At 50.3% G+C, this 24,155-nt stretch overlaps 1 protein-coding gene across 4 annotated transcripts in view; it reads left to right on the forward strand.

Annotated features, from left to right (window-relative positions):
- LOC140421311 (proto-oncogene DBL-like) overlaps positions 1-24,155 on the forward strand; it is a 261,868-nt gene that overhangs the window by 154,157 nt on the left and 83,556 nt on the right. For all 4 annotated transcript variants that reach the window (XM_072505953.1, XM_072505952.1, XM_072505956.1 and 1 more), the window contains 2 exons: positions 12,526-12,717; positions 15,351-15,525. In XM_072505953.1, the coding sequence (XP_072362054.1) occupies positions 12,526-12,717; positions 15,351-15,525 (367 nt within the window). The remainder of the gene's footprint in view (positions 1-12,525; positions 12,718-15,350; positions 15,526-24,155) is intronic.

The following is a 24,155-nucleotide window of genomic DNA, read 5'->3' on the forward strand; positions in this document are numbered from 1 at the left end:
GGATGTCCCCGATGCTGATGGAGGTGCCAAGAACAAGGGGCCACAGTTTGAGGTTAAGGGTAGACCACTTAGGACAGAGACTAGGAGAAATTTCTTCACCCAGAGAGTGGTGAGCTTGTGTAATTCGTTACCACAGGAAGTAGTTGAGGTCAAAATATTGTGTGTTTCGGGGACCAACGGATATGGGGGGAAATCCTGGAGATCCGTCCCTACCAGCACATGGACTGCAGAGGTTCCAGAATGTGGCTCACCACTGCTTTCTCAAGGGCGAGTAGGGTTGGGCGATAAATACTGGGCTAGCCGGCGATGCCCACATCCCATCAACAACTATTTTTAAAAAGTTGAAATTACTGAAAGGCAGATTTAGGATCGATAACAAGAACATTTTGGGCAGGAAATTTCTTGGAACTGTTCTCACTCCGTTTCTGTACCCGCAACAGACGGTTAGAAATCGCCTGGGCTTATACGTTGGCTCAACAGTTGTTAGCGAAAGAGTTGAGTGATGTCGTAAGCAGCTGATTTATTGGGATGACCATTAATCCTCTGTTGCCATTGATCTTGCCTCCCTGTCGGCCAATCCACGTGACACTGCGGCCCAGTCTGATTTTCCACTGAATATTAGGGGAAAATTGCCTTTTGTTTCTGATGAATTTACACATTCGCAGGAGAGGCTGGAAGCTGCTAAACTTCCACGAAAGTGACTACAATACTGAATCATGTGCGGTGTTCCATTCCAATAGTAAGGTAATAATCCCCCTGGTTTCAAGTTGATTCTTGTTTATCAACTGCACTGTTTGAACTTAGAAATCTGCTTGGCCCAAACCTGGCCTCTTGCGCATCCCTCACTACCTTTGTTCCAGCAAAGTGGCCATGTTTTCATCTGCCTTGGCCGTAACTCCGAAATCCCTTCCCTAATCCTCTCTGATTCTGTCCCTTTGGTGTTTGCTAAACTCTACCTCTTTGACCAGCCATTTGTTTCCCCGTTCTGATATCGCCCTGTGTGGCTGGATGTTAATTTATCAACAGATTCAGCTCCCGTGAAGAACCTTGGGATAGTTCACTAGGTTAAAAGCGCTATATAAATGCAAATGTTGTTGTGATGTTAGCAAACAAACCCTTTAACATAAAATAAAAGCAAAATACTGTGGATACTGTAAATCTGTAATAAAGTCCTCTATTGTAGTGCAGGAATGAACCCTTTCAATCTTTCAGTAGTGTAGAATCCAACAAAGAGACTCACAGGAATGCATGGCGGGCTGTAAAATGACCACAGGTTTATTTGGCATACACAGCTTCCTCTCCTCGACTCGAAGGGTCACCCTCCTCAAATATAATGAGGTTGCCCTTCGTCAGTGAGTGTTCGGGATACGAACACTATGGGTCCTCTGTTACATCGTGCATGCGGCTCGCGAGGATAGCCTCCACCCCATAAGGGGAAGCATCGCACGTTAACACAAGCGGTTTGGTGGGGTGGAAGTAGGTGAGCATTTTCTCAGAGGACAGTTTCCACTTGACCTCTGTGATCTCCTTCTGTTGTGGAGGGGCCCACTCCCAAGGGTGACCCTTCAAGTGGGTGGAGTGGGCTGAGCAGTGTTGGCCAAGTTAGGGATAAACCTCCCATCCGGGTTGACAACTCTAAGAAGGAGCGTAACTCGGTTTGTCCTCCCAGGATGGGTGTCTGCTTGATCGTCCCGGCAACTTGTCCTCCACGTGTAGGCCGTGTTTGTCTACCTGATACCCCAAGTAGGTGACCTCGAACACTGTTCTCCCTTTGGAGGCAGATGAATCGCAGGAGGACTTCAACCAGGTTTTCCAGGTGTTCCTCGTCGAAGGTTCCAGTGATGTGGATGTTGTCCAGATCTACAGCCACCCTGGGTAGACACCGCAGGGTGTTCTCCATCACTCCTTGAAATTTTGCGAACGCCAATGAAACCGCAAACGCCAACCAGGTGTATTCATATAGCCCCCCCTGTGAGTATTAATGGTGACAAATTGGTCCCAGGACCAACTGTAGATATGTGTGGCTCATATCTAATTTAGTAAATGTCTATCCCCCACTGAGCTTGGTGTAAAGATCCTCGATCAGACGGGGGACACTGTTCACCACCATCTTATAATCACCGCATAATCGCACCGACCCATCAGGTTTCAGTACCGGTACTACTGGTGTAGCCCAGTCAGCAAATCGGATGGGGTATTTAATTTTCAGGCGCTCTAAGCAGTCCAGTTCTAATTCGACTTTCGGGCATTATGCGTGTGGTATGGGCTGGGTGCAGAAGTAGCGGGGCTGTGCTTGTGTGTCAACACTTATTTTTCCCACAGCCCTCTTGATGGTACTTAACTCTTCGGCAAAAACCACTGGAAATTTGCCATTACCCCCATGTTATAACCTGCCTACTTACCATTGGCTGGGGACTAATGCCAATCCCACAATCCTGTGGGAGTATGAGCTTCCCCAATGAGGGGGGCGGAGAAACCATGAGTAAACTCCTAGTATAAATAAAGCTGGCCAGTTTAAGAACCAGCAGGAAGGAGTGTGCAGCAAGGGAAGTTGCTGCTACTGTTATGTATATATGTTATTGTAAATAAATGTTATTACTTTGTATCCTTAAAACTCGTGCTGGATTCTTCGTGGCCCTCACAAAACCCCAGGGCCATGGGGGTACATACCGGAGATTTGCTGCCAGTTTAACCTCAGGTGGCATAGTCAGTCGCGGCCATGGATCTTTACTAACACAAGCATGCTGACAGTTCACTGTAAGTTACAAGTACCAGAGAGGGGCCTACAATGGCCAGAGGTTCTCCTGTATATGTGGCCTCCCTAGCATCACATCTTGGAGAGACAAGGTCTGGAGATGGGATCGAATCTCGTTGAACATATGGCGGCTTAGGATCGAGACCTCCGTTCTGGGGTTGAGTTCCATCTCGATAAAGTGCCCGTTGCCTTGTGGCGTTATCTGTATGGTGGTGACTCAGGGTGCCGTAACGCAATGGAGTTGTTGATAGGGATCGCCCCGGTCACCCACGTAGTATGACTGATCACGAGGGAGGCGGTAACGCCTGGGGGGGGGTTCACTGGTGTCTTGGTCCCGGCATCCGGCTTGCTGCATGCGGCCGCCATCTTGATACGCCAGTTTGGGACAGCTATCCCAGTGGGCCGTGGGCACTCTGTGGTGGCGGCCGCCGTCCCTGCAATGGATTGGATTTGTTTATTGTCACGTGTACCGAGGTACAGTGAAAAGTATTTTTCTGCGAGTAGCTCAACAGATCATTAAGTACATGAGAAGAAAAGGGAATAAAAGAAAATACATAATAGGGCAACACAAGGTACACAATGTAACTACATAAGCACTGGCATCGGATGAAGCATGCAGGGTGTAGTGTTAATGAAATCAGTCCGTAAGAGGGTCATTTAGGAGTCTGGTGACAGTGGGGAAGGAGCTGTTTTTGAGTCTGTTCGTGCGTGTTCTCAGACTTCTGTATCTCCTGCCCGATGGAAGAAGTTGGAAGAGTGAGTAAGTCGGGTGGGAGGGATCTTTGATTATGCTGCCCGCTTTCCCCAGGCAGCGGGAGGTGTAGATGGAGTCAATGGATGGGAGGCAGGTTTGTGTGATGGACTGGGCGGTGTTCACGACTCTCTGAAGTTTCTTGCGGCCCTGGGCCGAGCAGTTGCCATACCAGGCTGTGATGCAGCCCGATAGGATGCTTTCTGTGGTGCATCTGTAAAAGATGGTAAGAGTCCATGTGGACATGCCGAATTTCCTTAGTTTCCTGAGGAAGTATAGGCGCTGTTGTGCTTTCTTGGTGGTAGCGTCGACGTGGGTGGACCAGGACAGATTTTTGGAGATGTGCACCCCTAGGAATTTGAAACTGCTAACCATCTCCACCTCGGCCCCGTTGATGCTGACAGGGGTGTGTACAGTACTTTGCTTCCTGAAATCAATGACCCTCCCCCCCGCTCCGGGGGGTTACGCTCCCCGGGTCTGATTTTGGTCGGCTACCGATCTCTGCTGACCGAAGTCCTAAACCTGGAGCTCTTGGGTCCCTGGTTCCTCTCTTATGGGAGACCTCACTTTCGATTGCCCTTGGAGGGTTAAGTGGATTTTTGTTGGTAGATTTTGCTCTGTGGCAGCATTGAAAATGCCACAAATGAAGCGGTCACTCAGGGACTCATTTAATTTGGGCCCAAACTCACAAGTTTCGGCGAGCTTCCTTAAACGCGCCAAAAAGTCCGTGTTGGTCTCTCCTTGGACCTGGGAGGCCTAATGGAAGCGAAATCTGCGGACTATAATTCAGGGCTTCGGATTCAAATTCTTCTCAACTTAGGTTGCCAATGTAGTAAAAGACAAGGGCCGGAATTCTCTGCGGCTGAGTGCTGGCCCCGACTTCAGTGTGGAAATCCATCCTCTGCCCGATCGCCGAACAGATTTCGGGCTACGGAGAATCCAGCCCCCGAAATCTGGTGCGTCTGGGTGGGTTAAGCTCTTTATTTGCGCAGAAGTCGGCCCAGCAACTGCAGTCAGAAATACTTTGTTTGTCTTTCGTCTCCGATTATAGCGTTTGAAATAACAAAATTGCATCCACTCAAAATATATTGAGCCCAGCCATCGCTCCTCCCACATCGAGCGGCTGAAGTTTTCTTATGTGGGGATTTGAAGATTGTAACACTGATCTAAGGTTTAGCCCTGTCCCAATACCCCATCATATTAAAACAGCTCATCATTGCAGAAGCTGCACTGTACCATCGATGGATGTGTTAGGCATTTGAAAAGGAATAATAGCACTTTAAGACGTCAAACTATTGAGAAACAAAACCATTCAGTTTTCCAAAGTAAAGGGGGTGGGAATGGTCGCCTGACGGTAACCCAAAATGGTCAACAGCAGATCCGCTGAATGCTTTACACCCAAGAACAATTTTCTTCACCGTTGAGTTGAACATAAAGGCCAAAAGCAAAATACTGCAGATACTAGAAGTCTGAAACAAAAACAGAAAGTGCTGGAGCGAGGCCTGGGGGCATCTTTGGCGGGAGAAACAGTTCACGTTTTAGGGCGACGATCTTTCATCCTGTCAGTGTTAAGGCGGAAGACAGGAGAGATTAAGTGATAAAAGTGATAAAAGAGTTGATGGGGGAAAGTCAAGGGGAGTGGTAACAGAACAAATAAAGAAACAAAATATCCGTCTAGAGGAGGTGCGAATGGAAGAATGCAAAACAGCTGCCAACAAAAGAAAGCAGGTGGGTGGAGCACAAAACTGTGAGCTGATCGGCTATCGCACAGTTTGTGTTACCTCCCAAAACCAGTTTGACGCAAGAAGAGGTCTAAAGTATTCAAGGGGACATGACATTTAGAAAGGACAAAAAGCCAGGGAAAGGTGGAGGGGTAGCTCTGTTACTTAAAGATGTCATTGGTACAACAGATAAAGTACCAGAGATTAAGATGTAGAATCAGGTTGTGTAGAGATGAGAAATAGTTACTTGTGTGAGTGGTTTATAGGTCCCGGTACAGTAACCACTTTGTAGGAGGGGGTGTGGAACAAGAAAGAATGAGGACCTGTGAAAAAGGTATGGCAACAATCATGGATGATTGCAATATTGCGATATGGCCAGATCCCTAATTGTTAAGACAATTAGTGAATAAGGCTGAGTGAATAAAGCCAGAAGATTGCACAGGTTTTGAACAAACAAAAAAAAACATGGGGCAAGATTCTCCGACCCCCCGCCGGGTCGGAGAATCGCCGGCGGCTGGCGTGAATCCCGCCCCCGCCGGTTGCCGAATTCTCCGGCACCGGATATTCGGCGGGGGCGGGAATCGCGCCGCGCCGGTTGGCGCCCCCCCCCCCCGCGATTCTCCGGCCCGGATGGGCCGAAGTCCCGCCGCTAAAATGCCTGTCCCGCCAGCGTAGATTAAACCACCTCTCTTACCGGCGGGACAAGGCGGCACTGGCGGGCTCCGGGGTCCTGGGGGGGGGTGGCGCGGGGCGATCTGGTCCCGGGGGGTGCCCCCACGGTGGCCTGGCCCGCGATCGGGGCCCACCGATCCGCGGGCGGGCCTGTGCCGTGGGGGCACTCTTTCCCTTCCGCCTCCGCCACGGTCTCCACCATGGCGGAGGCAGAAGAGACTCCCTCCACTGCGCATGCGCGGGAAACTGTCAGCGGCCGCTGACGCTCCCACGCATGCGCCGCCCGGAGATGTCATTTCCGCGCCAGCTGGCGGGGCACTAAAGGTCTTTTCCGCCAGCTGGCGGGGCGGAAATTCCTCCGGCGTCGACCTAGCCCCTCAATGTTGGGGCTCGGCCCCCAAAGATGCGGAGCATTCTGCACCTTTGGGGCGGCGCGATGCCCGACTGATTGGCGCCGTTTTGGGTGCCAGTCGGCGGACATCGCGCCGTTTCCGGAGAATTTCGCCCGTGGTTATACAAGGTCAGAAAGATAAGAAAACAATTTACAATATCAATCTTATGCTCTAATATTCAGGGTAAGTATGAGGTACGTGTGAATGAACAGAATAACTGTGGTCAGACACATCACACGATAAAATAAGTGACAAATGTGACCAAAACAAATTTTAAAATTCATTTGTAGGCTGTTGATGTCGCTGGTTAGGCCAACATTTATTGCCCATCTCAAGTTGCTCTTGAGAAGTGAGCGTTGAGCTGCCCTCCTGAACATCTGCAGTGTAAGAAATGTAGGTACACCCACAGTGCTGTTAGTGATTCTGCAGTTTCTCATCAACCCTCCCAGACGTTTGTTACACTGTGAGCCAACCAATCTCACTGAAGCTCCATCTCTGTCACAAGGGTTTACAATCTTCACCTTCAAAGATCTCATCTTGAAATTCTCTCACAACTCGGGTGGCTGTGATCTTTCAGGGTTTCAGTCTCACCTTCCAAGATTTCATTCCCCTGGATTCCGGAGTACACCCGAACACCAACTCACAAACCACGTTTTCAGCAGAACACTTGCAGCAACGGAGTAAATTTGCCCCAGTGGCCCTCAGCATGGAGTCGCCAACCTTTCAGCTGCCTTTCCAGATGTTCAGGGCTTTTCCCAAATCCACTTCACTGAAAGTTTGGCCCTGCAGTAAAATCCTACCCTTAGTTATAGATTCTCCCACTAGAGGAAACATCCACTCCACACCCATCACATCAAACCCACTCAGGAACCTAAAAGTTTCAATCAAGTCGCCTCTTACTCTTCAAAACACCAGCGGATAGCCTAGCCTGTCCAATCTTTCCTCATAAGAAAACCCAACCATTCTTGGTATGAGTCTAGTGAACTTTATTTGAAATGCATCAAATGCATTCACACTCTTCCTTAAGTAAGGAGACCAATAATGTAGACAGTATTCCAGATGTGCTCTCCCCTATGCCCTGCACAACTGAAGCATAACCTTGCTCCATTTATCCTCAATTCGTCCTGCAATAAACGATAACATACTATTTACTTGCTGTACCTGCATACTATCCTTTTGTGATTGATGCACTAGGACACCCAGATCCCTCTGCATCTCAGAGCTCTGCAATTTCTCACCATTTAGACAAATACTCACCCTGAGTCCTCGCCTTCCACCAGTCTTCAGGCCTTGGAGTTTTCCGAACTCTCCAATTTCCCTGATCTCTCTCCCTCCCTCTGGCTTCCTCAATAGTTAAGACATTGCCACGGTCCTGCTCCCACCCGAAGTTCAAATCTTCACGGGTCCGCCCCAGAAACGTCACTTCCAGTTTCCCATCCGCCCTAAAAACAGAGACCATCAGTTAGTGGGGAAAGGGGGAGGGTGCAAGTGGGAAAGGTGGAGGTGGGAAGAGGTAAAGCGAGAGGCGGAAATGGGTGGAGGAGGAAAGAGAGGAATAAGGGGATACGGGAGAACAGTAAGTGAAATAATAGGGAAGGGAGAGCGAGAGGAAGGAAAGAGAGGGAGATGTGTGGGGGAGGTGAACCTCAGCAATCTGTGGAGGGGGGGGGAGTGGTCCGTGATTTTCCCTGAATTTTTTTTTTTATGCTGCAGGGAGGAGGTGGGGGAGCAATGGTGGGCAGGATTGTTCTGCACAAGATGTAGGTTATAATAAAAATACAGAAACATATCTCATCAAAACGGTCTGCTTTTTCTAAAGTTAGCTCAGTTTTATCATTTTTGAAGGTATCGAAATTCAGAAATATGGAGAGTAAATTCAATGATAACTGTTGATGTCTGAATATTTATGTGTGTTATTGCTAATTGTAAATGTTTGAGCACTGTGGTTTAGGGCAATTAATGACACTGATGTCAGTTGCGGTCCATGTAATGATAAATGATTGATTTTGAGTGCAGTTGATAAATGATAGTTAAATGATGGCTCGAGTGCACAATGTATACTGAATGCTTTTGAGTGTAACTGCTATCAAATGATTGCAAATGAATGCTGTTGAACGCAAATAATGTCCAACTGCTCCATTCAGCCTTTTCTCTAATTGGAGCTAGCTTCCCGCCTACCCTTTATTGCTTAGCTTAACTGGGGGATTTTCCAGCCCCCCCTGACTCTGTGTCTCACCTGGGATTCCTCTTCCTGGGACCTCTCCCTGGCCCCTCTTCCTTGCCCCCCCCCCTCTTCCCCCCCCCCCCCCCCCCACCTTACTCTGGGACACTTGCTGGCTGTGGTTATCTGCAACTGGTCACCTGATCCGGGTCCATGCGCACTTCTACTTCTGCAGGAACACACTGAGCAGGCCCTCAGCCCAAAGAACATCAAAGATGCATCAGTGCCCTGGACCTGTGCATGAGCAGAAAGTCCAAGGTCCACATTCCTTTTTCTTAAGAAACATTTTATTCAGGATTTATGATTTTATAACAACAAATACAAATGTAAACAAAGTTCAGGAAATAACAACCCTCCACCCCACAACCAGACCCAGCCAACACAATTAATTCCCTAGTCCCACCTCCTCCTCTCGCTGATCTCGCCTAAACTAAACTAAACTATACTCTCCCCCCCGCCCACCACGCTCCTTAACCCCACCCCCTTCCTATTGTATCTGCTAACAGTTTAGTTTTCCCCGACAAAGTCGATAAACGGCTGCCACCTCCGGATGAACCCTAACATTGATCCTCTTATGGCGAACTTGATTTTCTCAAGCCTGAGAACCCCGGCCATGTCCCTGACCCATACCCCCGGGGTTCCGAGTCCCTCCACGCCAATAAGATCCATCTCCGGGCTACCAAGGAGGCAAAGGCCAACACGTCATCCTCTCTCGCCCCCTGGACTCCTGGGTCTTCGGCACTCCAAAAATCGCCACCTCTGGACTCGATGTCACCCTTGTCTCAAATATAAGGGGCGGGATTCTCCGACCCCCCACCGGGTCGGAGAATCGCCGGGGGAGGGGGGGGGGCGTGAATCCCGCCCCCGCAGGCTGCCAAACCACTCTGGCACCGGCCTAGCCCCTGAAGGTGCGGAGGATTCTGCACCTTCGGGGCGGCCCACACGCCGGAGTGCTTCACGCCAGTCCTCGGCACCGGGACCGCCCCGCCGGGTAGGGGGGAATCCCGCCTATGGTCCACATTCAACTAGGTGTGGTGGGTTTCTTCACAATTGGAGGAACTGGATTGCCAGTAGTAGCTTGGATGATGAATGTTTTTGTGGCAGTTTATTAGAGCAGCGCAGTTGAAAGCGAACCAGAGAGAAACCTATCCTAAATCCAGTAATATGCAATGAGACCGAATTAATTAATGATCTCATAATGAAGGTGCCCCTCGGAAGCAAAGATCATAATCTGATTGAATTTCACATTTCATCTGTGTCTAACGAAGGAAGTTAAATATAATATCCACATTGAAAGAAAAGTTTAAAATTCGTCAAAGAATTCGTCATTCAACAGAAATTAAAGAACAGCAAAAATGACTAAAATAATGAGGGAGAAATTAGAGTAAGAGAGCACTTCGGGCAGAAATATAAAAAGAGCTAGTAACAACTTCTACAAGTATTTATGAAGGGAAATAGTAAATAAAAGTGAGTTTTGGCCCTCCAGAGAATGACTTTGGGGAATTAATATTGGAAAATCAGGAAATGCTGGACGAATTGAACAGATATCTGTATCTTTACTGCGGAGGATTCAAATAATATCCAGTTAGCCTAGCCTCTGTCACAGGGAAAATGTTGGAATCTGTTACTCAGGAAGTGATAGTGGGTCACTTAGAAAATAGCAATGCAATCAGTCAGAGTCAACATTGATTCTGTGATAGAGAAATCAGGGGCGGGCTTCTCCGCCGGCGGGATGCTCTGTTTTGCCGGCAGCCCGGGGGTTTCCCGACGGCGTGGGGCTGCCCCACAATGGCAATCCCCATTGACCGGCCGGCGAAACGGAGCATCCCGCCGGCGTGCCGAACCAGAAATCTGGCGCGGCGGGACGGAGAATCCAACCCCATGTTTGGCAAATCTGTTGGAGTTCTTTGAGCAAGTAACAAGCAGCATGGATAAAGGGGCACCTGTGGATGTGCTGTACTTAGATTTCCAGAAAGCATTTGACAAGGTGCCACATCAACGTTTACTACATATTTAAGAGTTCAAGATTTTTTTAAAATGTATTTAGAGTACCCAATTTTCTTGTCCAATTACGGGGCAACTTAGCATGACCAATCCACCTACCCTGCACATTTTTTGGGTTGTGTCCACGCAGACACGGGGAGAATGTGCAAACTCTACACAGACAGTGACCCGGGGCCGGGATCGAACCTGGGTCTTTGGCGCTGTGAGGCAGCAGTGCTAACCACTGTGTCACCGTGCCGCGCTACGATCTCATGATGTATAGGGTAACAATTAGCATGCGCAGAGGATTGGTTAGCTAACAGGAAAGTGAGTAGGCATAAATGGGTCATTTTTCGGTTGGCATGATCTGCATAGGGCCAGAGGGATCGGTGCTGGAGCCTCAACCATTTACAATGTTTAGCGATGATGTGGATGAAGGGGGGTTTTGAAGGGGACATTAGGAGCCTACAAAGAGACATTGATAGGTTAAATGATCTGGCAAAAATTTGGCAGGTGCACTAAAATGTGGGAAAATATGAACTTGTCCACTTTGTCAGGAAGAATGGAAAAGCAGCATTTTATTTAAATAGAGAGAGATTACAGATCTCCGAGGTACAGAGGGACCTGGGTTTCCTGGTTCATTAATCAGTAAAAGTTACAATCCAAGTGTAGCAAATAATTAGGGAGCCAAATGGAATGTTGTTGTTTATTGCAAGGAGAATGAAATATAAAACATGTTTTGCTGCAGTTATAGAGGGTGTTGATGAGACCCCCATCTGGAGTACTGCGCACAGTTTTGGACTCCTTATTTAAGGAAGGATGTCAATGCATTAGAAGCAGTTCAGAGAAGCTTTGCTCGACTGATACCTGGGATAGGGGGATTGGTTAGCTTATGAAGAAAGGTATGTCTGCACCCATTGAAGTTTCGAAAAATAAGAGGCGATCCCTGAAGGGACTTGACAGGGTGGATGTCGAAAGGCTGTTTCCATTGTGGGAGAGACTAGAACGAGGCAACATAGTTTTCAAATGACGGTCTCCCATTTAAGATGGAGATTAGGAGAAATGTTTTCTCTCAGAGAATCGTGAGTCTTTGGAACTCACTTCCTCAGAGAGCAGTGAAGGCACTGCTCTTTGAACATTCATTGATTATATTTAAGGTTGAGGTAGATAGCTTCTGGACTAACAAGGGAGTGAAATGTTAAGATTGGTAGGCAGAATGTGGAGTTGAGGCCAAAATGAGATCTTATTGAATGGTGGAACAGGTTTAAGGGGCTGAATGGCCTACTTTTTTGCGGGCCGCTGGGTAAGTAAGACACCGCATCATACCGAACATATTAGCGCCACAGGCAGTAAGCAAAATGACCACCTGCCGGTTGTTCTCCTCGATATTATTGCCCCTGCAAAAGTAACGCGTCCTGTGTAGGTAGTGATTCCAATCTTCCAGTCCTGTACCAAACACATCCAATCGTCCGAAAAGAGGAATGATGGAAGGAAAACACCAACCTGTGTCCGAGAAAGATGGGGATCTGGTTCAGTAGCATTGGTGGAGAACTAGTTTTTATCCTCATCGCCAGTTTTGTAAGGGGCAACAAAGAGTCCATACTGAGTTGTAGAGAAAAACAGAACTTACTTTATTCAACACGTTAACTATTATGTACAGCTCCAGTAATTCCCAAATGGGTCTTCTCTAGTTGGTGCCTAACTGGCCGACGCTATTTATACAAAGATATATGAACCGTGTTAAGGCTGCCCCAGCCCCTTATTGGGGGAGATCACCTTCTGCAGGCTCCATGGGGAAGTGAATCATCCCTAGACCGTAAGATCCGTGCAGGTTATAACATCCTCCTAATTCCTATGTTGGTATGGGACAGTGGGCCTGAATCCAGCACCAACACTGCTTCTCATTACCAGAGGTGTGACTTTCTGATGAGTTGTGTTCTAATTGAAGGAGACAGGAACAAACAGGGTCTCAAACTGGAAGAATGTCACTGTAACTCATGTGGATAGTTCTGGTTCTGTCCTTCTCACAGGTTCTGCAATGGTGCGATGAAGGTGCTTATCTCCTCGCCTCCCAGCCCATGGACAAGTGTCAGTCACAGGACGGAGCAAAGGGAGCCCTACAAGAAATCGAGAAGTTTCTCGAAAGCTCTGGAGACTATCTGCAGTATGATGGCGAAGGGTTGTACAATGAGTTTGAACCCATTCTCACGACCCCCATTAAGGTACTGAATGATAACATATCTTGTGCTATATGTATTTTTGATATCCAGCAGTGTAGCTCTGATGGTTATTGAACCGATTTACGGTGGTTCTGCTACCCAATGACTGAGGAAGGTAGATTATGCTAAGAGCAATACCCTCCTTATCATCAATTCTCCTTACAACCATAGCCCTTATTTACCTGTATGGATTTTTGACTGTCGGTCACCCAGACAGCCTCTGCAATGAAGGTCTGGAGCCAAGAGATTATTTCAATTAGCATAAAATTATATTGAATTTACAGCACAGAAACAAACCAATGTTGAAGCGATAGGCCAGCCTCCTCCCACCCATACTTCATATCAGCGGGTCCTCTATCCCATTCTCTCTCGTGTTAGTCTATCTTCCCGTTAAATGTATTTGCTCTGTTCTCCTCAACCCTATCCTGTGGTAACCATAGAATCATAGAAGCCCTAAAGTGCAGAAGGAGACCATTCGGCCCATCGGGTCTGCATCGACCCACTGAAAGAGCGCCCGACCCAGGGGCAGACCTCCACCCTATTCCCACACCCCGGTAACCCCACCAAACCTTTTGGACACTAAGGGGCAATTGATCATGGCCAATCCACCTAACCTGCACATCTTTGGACTGAGGGGAGGAAACCGGAGCACCCGGAGGAAACCCACGCTGACACGGGGACAACGTGCAGACTCCGCACAGACAGTGACCCGAGACCGGAATTGAACCCGGGTCCCTGGCGCTGTGAGGCAGCAGTGCTAACCGCTGTGCCACCCAGCGTCTAACCATTGTCTGGGTAAAAGAATTGCCCTCAAATTCCTTATTGATTTTATTAATGATGATCTTGCATTTAGGCCCCTGGTTCTGGCCTCACCCATTGGTGGAAGGGTTTTTATTGGGCCTACTACTTGCAAATTCTTTGAAATGTAGCAAGTAGAGAGCATTGTCGTTTTTCTCATATTGATCCCAAAATACAAAGCGTTGGTGAAAGGCACTGAACTGCAGCTTGGTTCTTGTGAGCTAAATCCCATACTGGCAATTAGAGAATTTAAACTCATTTTGTTTTTAAGCTCTGGAAATAAAAAGCTGGTCCCAACAAAATCAACCAGGCTGGATTGTCATTAAAAAGCCAACAGGTTTCATTCGGGAAGGAAATCAGTCGTCTTTATCTGCTCTGGACTCCGGTCATCTTTGGGTTGTGGAGGTGAGACCCACGCAGACACAGGGAGAATGTGCAAACTCCACACGGACAGTGACCGAGGACCGTGAGCGAACGAGGGTCCTCGGCGCTGTGAGGCAGCAGTGCTAACCACTGAGCCACCGTGCCGCCCTCCCCCAGATTAACATAATCACCATGCCGAGGGTTCACTAATTGCACTTGTTTGCAGGCCTTCAAAAGCTCCTGAATGTAAGCTGCTACTTTTTTTAAGCGGCAACACACCAACAGGCACCTGTTAAAATATTTTCAGTTCCTTTATAACTTGCGAAGAAGCAATCAGTGTTAAATAAACTGAACCAGGTTACCCTTTCAAACAGAAATTAGAAAGTTAATTAAGCAGCCGAAAATTTAGGCTGTGGGTCTAAGAGACGATCAGAGGGAATTCTGCACCTCCTGACCCCCCAAAGCCTGTCCACCATGGACAAATGGAAATCAGGTGTGGGGTGGAATACTCCCCACTTGCTTCTGTCTGAAGCTGATTTAGTTCATCCAGATTCCCTCCTTGGCACATGTAAGCCTCTGTTTCATTTCTCAATCCTTAAATCTCATTGCAAATGGAATTAGAGGGCGCAGACATTTTTAAATAAGCCTTTGGCTCACCAAATATGCTCATCCGTCTCGACGTCTCGCGAGATTCTGTTAAATCTTGCAAAACCTTTTGAGCGTCGCGAATCTCAGGAGAGACCTCGTGCAAGATTCCACGCCCTCGTGGGCTCACCAAGTCGGACGTGACGAGGCCATTAAACCGCGTCCAGGGTGTCAATCCAGAGTTCATTAAGTCCCAGGTGCCTCATTACCCTCGCTAAGCAGCTCACACTCCCAGCAAGATATGGCAAAAGACGGGCGGCATGTGGCGCAGTGGTTAACACCGGGACTGTGGCGCTGAGGACCCGGGTTCGAATCCCAGCCCTGGGTCACTGTCTGTGTGGAGTTTGCACATTCTCCCCGTGTCTGCGTGGGTTTCACCCCCACAACCCAAAGATGTGCAGGTTAGATGAATTGGCCACGCTAAATTGCCCCTTAATTGAAAAAAAAAATAATTGGATACTCTAAATTTAGGGAAAAAAATATATGGCCAAAGAAATATTGAGCCGAACAGCGCAGGTAAATGTTTAACATGCCATGAGAACCCCACTCCAGGGAAATGTGGATCATTCGATCACCCATCTCAACCTTTTAAAGTCAAAGTAGCGCAAGCTGGGGTTACGCAAACTGTCATCAGCATTTAAGTGGTTAAACCTTAGTTTCATCCTCTTGAACCTGCAGTGTGATGGGCTGAATAGCCTTCTCTTGCTTTGCAATTACTGTGATTCCATTAAAATGCTGGACTCCCACAGTGTGAGTGCGCCCGGTTCAGCTGTTGCCTCGCTCTATCTCACGCTCTTGTGTTTCGGTTTCTTTCTTCATCCCTGTCACAGGCCCAGATGCAGATGGTTCAGGAAAAGCTCGAAAACGTGCACACAATGTTTGCACAGCGCCAGTTGTCCCTCAGGAAGCTGGCTGTCAAACAGGTCCGGCCTGTTCAGCCTGTAGCACCGCGACCAGAGGCCTCGCCTTTACCTTTGAAGAATCCATTGTTTTCACCAAAGCACGGTACAAATATTGTTACAGATTAACGTGTGAGCATGTGACATAATCACAAAGGGGAGGGAGCGGCGCAACGTGAGGAAGAGATTGAAAAGATTCTTACCCTCAATTTTGACAGGTAATGCAATGATTATTTAGGGACAGGAGGCAGGTATGACAAGGATGTCACAAAATGCTAATTTGAGTCATTCAGCTCAGTCGGACCACACTGGTGATAAATTAAAGAAGTTGAGCTCCTGCTGGGAAATGAAGGCAGGGCTGAGCTTCTGTTCACTGAACAGAAACGTTAACCAACAAATGAATGGAAGCAAGTCAAGGCGTTCCTTCAAGTTATTCATTCAAATTCAATGGTTTGATGCCGGCATGAAAATAGCAGATAAGGGACAGCCACGCTGACCATATTGGGGATTTATCCAGTAACATCGTCAATGCTAACCCTCGGCCTCACAGCTTTCGGTTTGTATTTCCTTGACTTTAGCAGTTTGAAAGATGAAGTAATTTAGGGCAGCACGGTAGCACAAGTGATTAGCACTGTGGCTTCACAGCGCCAGGGTCCCAGGTTCGATTCCCTGCTGGGTCACTGTCTGTGCGGAGTTTGCACGTTCTCCCCGTGTCCGCGTGGGTTTCCTCCGGGTGCTCCGGTTTCCTCCCACAGTCCAAAGACGTGCAGGTTAGGTGGATTGGCCATGCTAAATTACCCGTAGTGTCCATAAGGGTTGGGAGGGGTTATTGGGTTGCGGGGATAAGGTGGAAGTGAGGGATTAATGTGGGTCGGTGCAGACTCGATGGGCCGAATGGCCTCCTTCTGCACTGTATGTTCTATGTAATCTATGTAATCTAATTGACGTTTTTAAAATAATGATTCTCCGGCCTCCTTGTCCTTGAGGGGGACAGAGCAACGAGAACCGCGCCAGGCGCCAAACAGGTGGCGATGCAACCTCGAGGCGAAATCGGGAACTCGCCGGAGCGTGGTGAGAAACCAGTTATCACCACTTAAGCCCCATTTCCATACAATTAACGAGAGCCACCCCATATCCAACGGCCTCCCATCATTCAGCCGCCTCCCCAGCAAGTGGTCACGTTGGCGCCGATTAGTACTCCTTTAGAAAATCGTGAACCTGGCGGAAGGGCTTCTGTGGGGGGCCGAGGAGGTGAGTAGCCACCTTTGCTCACCAGCTAAGAGATCGGGGCGCTGGGATTGCCGCCCCACTGCTCAGCGGAGCATGGGGCACCCTGGGCTGGGGGAACCATCTCCACAGGGGTGGGCCGCCATGGGAAGGGGCAACCACATGCGGTACCACCATACCAACCCCTGGATCGTGTGTGCCCATTCCGGGGGCAACCCTTGTCACTGCCCGTCTCCCCACCGACTACCCATAACCCCCACCGATTGCCAAGGCCTCTGGCCATGCGGCTAAAGGCTATTGCTGGTAGGGATTTGGCAATCATGGTTAAGTGAGCACTTCCCACATCTCAAGTGGACTCCTGTTGGTGGACGGGCCAGGTAGCATGTGTGAGTCATTGCCTAGAATCCCAATCAGACCGCGATGCCTGGACACTGTGCCTGGACACTGCGGGAGGCAGCACCACACACGCAGCAGCCAACATCCCAACACCCAGGGGGTGGGACACAGCCCCGAGACACGTCCACACCCAGGGGATGGGACACAGCCCCGAGACACGTCCACACCCAGGGGATGGGACACAGCCCCGAGACACGTCCACACCCAGGGGATGGGACACAGCTCCAGGGACACGTCCATGGCCGGAGGGTAGGTGAGTGCCACGGGGAGGGGACCAGCACCCGGTCCAGGTGAAGTTATGTGCGGATGTCTGGGGTACAGGGTCTGGGGTCCGTTGGGGAGGGCCCCCTGCGGCCGGGAATGCATGGGCTGGACATTCCGGGCCTGGGAGAGGGGGTGGATTAGTGGGTGAATGGAGGGTCCCGGGGTGAGAGCCACCGCTGTTTGTCAGTCTAACACCCGCTCCCAATTCCTTACAGATATTGAATGGTGTGGACAGTATTTTGAACCCTGCAGTGGGGCTGCTGGTAGGCCGGGTGGCCAGACACCGGAGACAGCGGCAGCAGCAGCGTCTGCAGATGCCCGAGGCGGCCCACATGCAGGGACTGCTGCTCAGGACCCTGAGGATCCAGCCGCCCACCGGGCCAAGGAGGGACCCAGAGGGGGAGTGCCCCTGATAGCCCAGGGTGCACAGGCATCGCTGATCCTTTGAACAAATGACTGACAGCGCGTGCCGCAGGAGGCTCTGTCTCAACAAGGAGACGGTGCGGGGATAAGGGGAATCCAGGCCGGAGACCGAAGTGGAGACCCGATACAACGAGGTCATGTGGCCACCCGGGCTGTCACCGAGCGGTGCGCCGGACTCCTCAAGATGCGATTCCGATGCCTCGACCGCTCTAGTGGTGCCCTGCCGACCACCCTCCGGAGGGTCGCCCGCTTTGTGCTGGTCTGCTGTGGCCTCCACAACCTGGCACAGCAGCGGGGCAACATGCTGGAGGTTGGGAATGAGGAATTTGCACCCACCTACAAGGAGGAGGACGAGGATGATGAGGCGGCTCCGGACCAGCAGGGGCCGGAGGACGGGCCCCGGAGGGCCAGCTGGAGGCTGCAGGACAGGGCAGCAGCGGCGAGGGTCCGGCAAGCCTAGAGGGCCAGGGAGGCCCTTATACTTGCCCGCTTCACTTAGGACGTGGCCTGGTCCATCATTGCTACCCTCCCCACCTCCCCCTCCCTCCATTTCCCACCCTCTTTAAGGTGACAGACCGGCAGGTGTGTCCGGTGTTGCCTCAGGCTGGGGTTAGGGTTGGAGCGGGTTTGGGGATCAGATGTCGGGCGGGGAGGGGCGGGGGGGGCGGGGGGATGTGGAGGGTGGCCCATGCGAGTGTTTAATGTAGTTACTCTGAAGTTCGAAGCTCATTTTTTCCAGAGTATTGGATGGTCCTTAGCCCAGCGCAAATATCCCAACGAAGTTGGTCCTTCTGGACAATTGACGGGTAAATTCTTCCCTGGGATTCCCCAGCGCACCATTGGGGCCCCCCCAAATCTGACACTGGGGTGGCCCTGCCGGCAGCAATGACTCTTTATAAGGGTCGCAATTCTCCGGAAAGTTTTCTAAGTGTGGTAGCGAGCGGGAACTGCCGCGAGCTTCCCGGCGTTCGGCCGGCAACGCTATTCAAAGGTTAATTGGTCCACTTAACAAGGCCCCACGCGCTTCGTGCCGTAAATGGAGGCTCGCTGGCCGATTTCTGGAGTTCAGGAGGACCCACCTGTTCCCCCGAGGGTCCCGGATGGTGAGCCGCCGGGCAGCCACTGCCGCCTGGGATGAAGTGGCAGCAACCCAGATTGGAAAGCGTGAGCAGGAGGAGCGACCTCCTGTGTCACAGGAATGTTAACGACCTACGCCGCCCCGCTCCCCGAGACCTTTCCACCCCCACGCGAGCATCCATCCCCCAACCCTCCATGCAGCCCCAGCCCTCTCTTCACCCCCCCAAACCTCCCTTCACCACCCACTCCCCCCTCACCACTGTGAACCACGTGTGCGGCTAATGATGCCCTCTCTGTGTCTCCGCTGAGAAGCTCCCCCACAGTCGCTGGAAGAGACTGGCTGAGGGATGCTAGACATAAGAATCCTCAAGACCTTCGAGGAACGGGCCCTGGAGGTGACGGGTGTGGCCAAGGACAGAGCAGTCACCAATAAGGAGGTAGGCGCACGCCGCCATGGTGGGGGCCCACTGGGCCCCACCCAGAGGATCTGTTACTCCTGAGTTGCTCTGACACACACTGACCCATCCCTCCACTGACCACATGTCCATTCTCCCACAGGTTCTCCAGCCGACGGAGGCAGCCCTTCCGGGGCGGGCCCCTCCCCGGCCTCCCAGGAGAACACCTCGGAGGAGAGCTCCCAGGATGCCACAGCTGTCATCCCCACCGTCCACCAGCGCAGATACACACACCTCGGTGGGAAGTGTTAATGGTCAGGCTGCTGGGGCACAATCTGGTGAGCACCACACAGCTGCTAATGTACATCAGGTGGAGGCAGGAAGCCCCCAGGGCGAGACAGCAGTCGGAGGTCTGCTGGATCCCAGGACCCAGCTGGGTCCCAGTCAGATGCTGAGCCCATGGAACATGCTATCCCAGAGCTGATGGAGACATTAGGAACCGGCCGGCACATTCAGACGGAGATGTAAGTGACACTCCAGCTGGTCCATAGCCAATTGCAGGGGTCCTAGAGGCACAGGAGGTGGAGCCAGCAATGCGTGGCACCGAGGACAACACTGCTAGGGTGGTTACCGCAGTGGAGGCCCTGGTGCACAACATCTGCACCATGAGTGAAGGTGTCGGTGACGGCCATGGCTGTCTTGGTAGAGTCTCGGTAGACTGTCCGACTCGCTGGGGGGGTGGGGGGGTGACCTAGTACTAGGCTGACCTTGATGAGGTTCTGCGGGACATGTCCCGCTCTCAGATGGGCGGAGGCTCTGCAGAGCGTGTCCCAGTCACTGAGGAGCATCGCCGAGGGTGTCAGCACCATGGTGTGGACACTCTATGGTGTGCTCGCGTTCATTAACAGAGGGATTGAATTTAAGAGCCGTGAGCTGATGATGCAACTGTACAAAACTTTGGTAAGGCCACATTTGGAGTACTGTGTACAGTTCTGGTCACCTCATTTTAGGAAGGATGTGGAAGCTTTGGAAAAGGTGCAAAGAAGATTTACCAGGATGTTGCCTGGAATGGAGAGTAGGTCTTACGAGGAAAGGTTGAGGGTGCTAGGCCTTTTCTCATTAGAGCGGAGAAGGATGAGGGGCGACTTGATAGAGGTTTATAAGATGATCAGGGGAATAGATAGAGTAGACAGTCAGAGACTTTTTCCCCAGGTGGAACAAACCATTACAAGGGGACATAAATTTCAGGTGAAAGGTGGAAGATATAGGAGGGATATCAGAGGTAGGTTCTTTACCCAGAGAGTAGTGGGGGCATGGAATGCACTGCCTGTGGAAGTAGTTGAGTCGGAAACATTAGGGACCTTCAAGCAGCTGTTGGATAGGTACATGGATTACGGGAAAATGATATAGTGTAGATTTATTTGTTCTTAAGGGCAGCACGGTAGCATTGTGGATAGCACAATTGCTTCACAGATCCATGGTCCCAGGTTCGATTCCGGCTTGGGTCACTGTCTGTGCGGAGTCTGCACGTCCTTCCCGTGTCTGCGTGGGTTTCCTCCGGGTGCTCCGGTTTCCTCCCACAGTCCAAAGATGTGCGGGTTAGGTGAATTGGCCAATGATAAATTGCCCTTAATGTCCAAATTGCCCTTGGTGTTGGGTGGAGGTGTTGAGTTTGGGTAGGGTGCTCTTTCCAAGAGCTGGTGCAGACTCAAAGGGCCGAATGGCCTCCTTCTGCACTGTAAATTCAATGATAATCTATGATTAATCTAGGACAAAGGTTCGGCACAACATCGTGGGCCGAGGGGCCTGTTCTGTGCTGTATTTTCTATGTTCTATGTTCTATGACGTAGGGGCAGCAAGGGCTCAAACCAGCTGCCCCTCCATCCCAAGGTAAACCCCAGGGCCCTGTGGGCACCGAGCGGGAGGAGAGGGCACCGGGTGCCACCCTGGACCCGTCCCATGGAGTGGGGATGGTGGCCACCAGCTCCTCCGAGTTCCATCCCTCTGATGAAGCCGCGTCTCGAAGTCAGCACACGGGACTGGGCGGCACCGCTGTACATGTGCCGCCGACAAGTGAGCCGGAGCACTCTGGCCCCAGAACCCCCGAAGGACACCCGCCAGGGGCATCGAAGGCCACGGGATGTGGTAAGCAGCTGGCTGCTTCCACCTCTGATGTGCATTCTGGGGACACATCTCGATGGAGCTGTAGAGCGCGGAAGGCAAAGCCCGTCGATCATTGAGGGTGGGCGGCACAGTGATTAGCACCGATGCCTCACAGCGCTGAGCACCGTGTTCGATGCTGCCCTGGGTTACTGTCATAGGTTCATAGAATTTACAGTGCAGAAGGAGGACATTCGGCCCATCGAGTGTACAACGGCCCCTGGAAAGAGCAGCCTACCTGTGTGCAAACTCCACACAGACAGATTTAGATTTAGATTGATTGTCATATGTACCGTGGTACAGTGAAAAGTATTGTTCTGTGTGCAGCCAGCCACCCAAGGCCAGAATTAACCCGGGTCCGTGGCGCTGTGAGACAGCCGTGCTAGCCACTGTGCCACCATTATTTTGTGCTCAACTAAGTAACCTTCAAAGTAAAACTCTTTGGATTAGTGTCACAAGCTGAAACAGACTGAGTGGGAACAATTAGAAGTGCTAACTGACAGTATTAAGCACGAGAGGTGAGCAGAGTTGGAGTGGGGCGGTGCGCAGAAGGCTGGGGGAGTGGCTGCGTTGTGTCCCAGGGAGTCGGGGTGCAGCAGATAGCGGGAGCGGAGTGCCAGCCAGGCAGCAGGGCTGAGGGTGAGAGGCTGGACTGCAACCGGACTGGACAGTGAGGTTGGGATTTGGGGTTCCTGGGCCTTGCATTGTGTGAGCTGAGGGCGGGCAAGGTCAGGAGGGCATTGACGTCATTCAGGGTGCGGCTCAATATCATTGGGGCGGGGTTGAACATCACTGGGTGGGTGGGGCTTGATGTCATTGGGGTGGGGCTTGATGTCATTGGGGGTGGGGCTCAACATCATTGGGTGGGCGGGGCTCAATGTCATTGGGAGTAGGGCTTGATGTCAATGGGGGTGGGGCTTGATGCCATTGGGAAGGGGCTCAACATCATTGGGACAGGGCTCAATGTCATTGGGGGTTGGACTTTATGTCATTGGGGAGGGGCTTGATATCATCGGGGGCGGACCGCCATGTCACCAGGGGTGGGGTGTGATGTGGGGGCCCCAGCAAAGAGAGAAAGCGTGGGGCCCCCAAAAGTATCAGTCCACCTCTGCAAAGGACAATGGAATTCTGGAAGTGTCTCTCAAAATCTATAAACGATAATTGGGATTTTCCAGATTGAGATGGATAGAATTTTGTTGGGCGAGGATTTGAAAGGATGCGGAGCGAAGGTGGGTAAGTGGGATTGAGGTACAAACCAGACATGATCAAATGGCAAAATAGGCTTGAGGGGCTGAATGGCCTCCTCCTGTTCCTATACTGAGGATGACAGTTGAGTAAATCAAGAAGACCACCTTAGAAAGATTGAATATCAATGATGGAAAAAGTATCATTTGAAAGAAGAATAAAGATTGTGCCCTTCCATCTCATCCTCTGAATAATGAAGCACAGGGTTAGGGGCTGTTTAGCACAGGGCTAAATCGCTGGCTTTGAAAGTAGACCAAGGCAGGCCAGCAGCACGGTTCGATTCCCGTAACAGCCTCCCCGAACAGGCGCCGGAATGTGGCGACTAGGGGCTTTTCACAGTAACTTCATTGAAGCCTACTTGTGACAATAAGCGATTTTCATTTCATTAATTTCAGTGTGATAAACCTAACTGTGGCAACTTGGAGATAACAGTGGTATCATTAACAATACCTCAACGCCAACAACTTGTATTTATAAACAGGTATAGTGTCCCAAAACAGCAACCTCGGGAGCAAGTCCATGCCGTATTTTGGATCTTGTTGCTTTTTGGATCATGCGACTAATCAAAAAGACATTTTTTTCTCAGCATGTGAACTGTCTTTGGCATCAGCTGAGAATCTAATGACTGCAATAGCTTGTATCGAGCAAAAGCCCTGTGGCTAGAATCGCAGATTGCAATGCACTGCTCTGTCAGCAGTTGAAGAGAAGGTTATTCTTGGGGGGGAAAAAAAAGTTCAACATGTCCTTAAAAGGGTGTCTGGTTTTTGAGCATCTTTGGTTTTCGGTTTGATGTATTGTACTTGTGTCCCATTACTCACATGTCCCAAGGTGCTCCACAAGGGCACCGACCCACATCCGGAGACGTGACGCCAGATGACCGAAAGCTCGGACAAAGAAACGTGTCTAAAACACGGAAAGATAGAGAGGCAGGAATGTTTAGGGAGGGAATTCCAGGGCCTAGGACCCAGGCAGTTAAAGGTCCAACCAATGGTGGAGCAGTTAAAATTGTAGATGTTGAAAAGGCCAGAATTGAGGAGCTGTTGGGAGATTGTGGAGTTGGAGGAGATTGCCGAGGTAGAGGAACAAGGTTATGGAGGGATTGCAGAAGAAGGAAGAACTTGTTTAAATATGAACTAATTCCAAAATAATTGGAGCTCTGGGGTGCCATGTAGGATATTGTTAGACCAGCATCCATCGTTAATAATGAGACAATAATCTTATTGTCATTTACGCAAATATTTGCCCTTTTAACCCCAAATTCTCTTTTTCTTCACTGCCATTAAATGCAGCATTTGGAAATGTCCCGTGGTTTATATGAAATGTCCCGTGGTTATCCGAAAGACTTTTATCTTCTGTATGGCATTCCCCTGTCCACTATCTCAAAGCCATTGATATATTTCAAATTGTTGGATATCTTGACTAAACTAGCCGATACTGTGTGGCTTAATAACATTTACAGATCTTGCAGTTTTTGTAAATCAGATTTGTCCGCTCCAGGACATTGAAGCACGTCATGAGATGTGGCTACAGGTCACTAACAGTTAGATCA

This window comes from Scyliorhinus torazame, chromosome 5 (genome assembly GCF_047496885.1).
Source record: "Scyliorhinus torazame isolate Kashiwa2021f chromosome 5, sScyTor2.1, whole genome shotgun sequence".
Taxonomy (NCBI): Eukaryota; Metazoa; Chordata; class Chondrichthyes; order Carcharhiniformes; family Scyliorhinidae; genus Scyliorhinus; species Scyliorhinus torazame.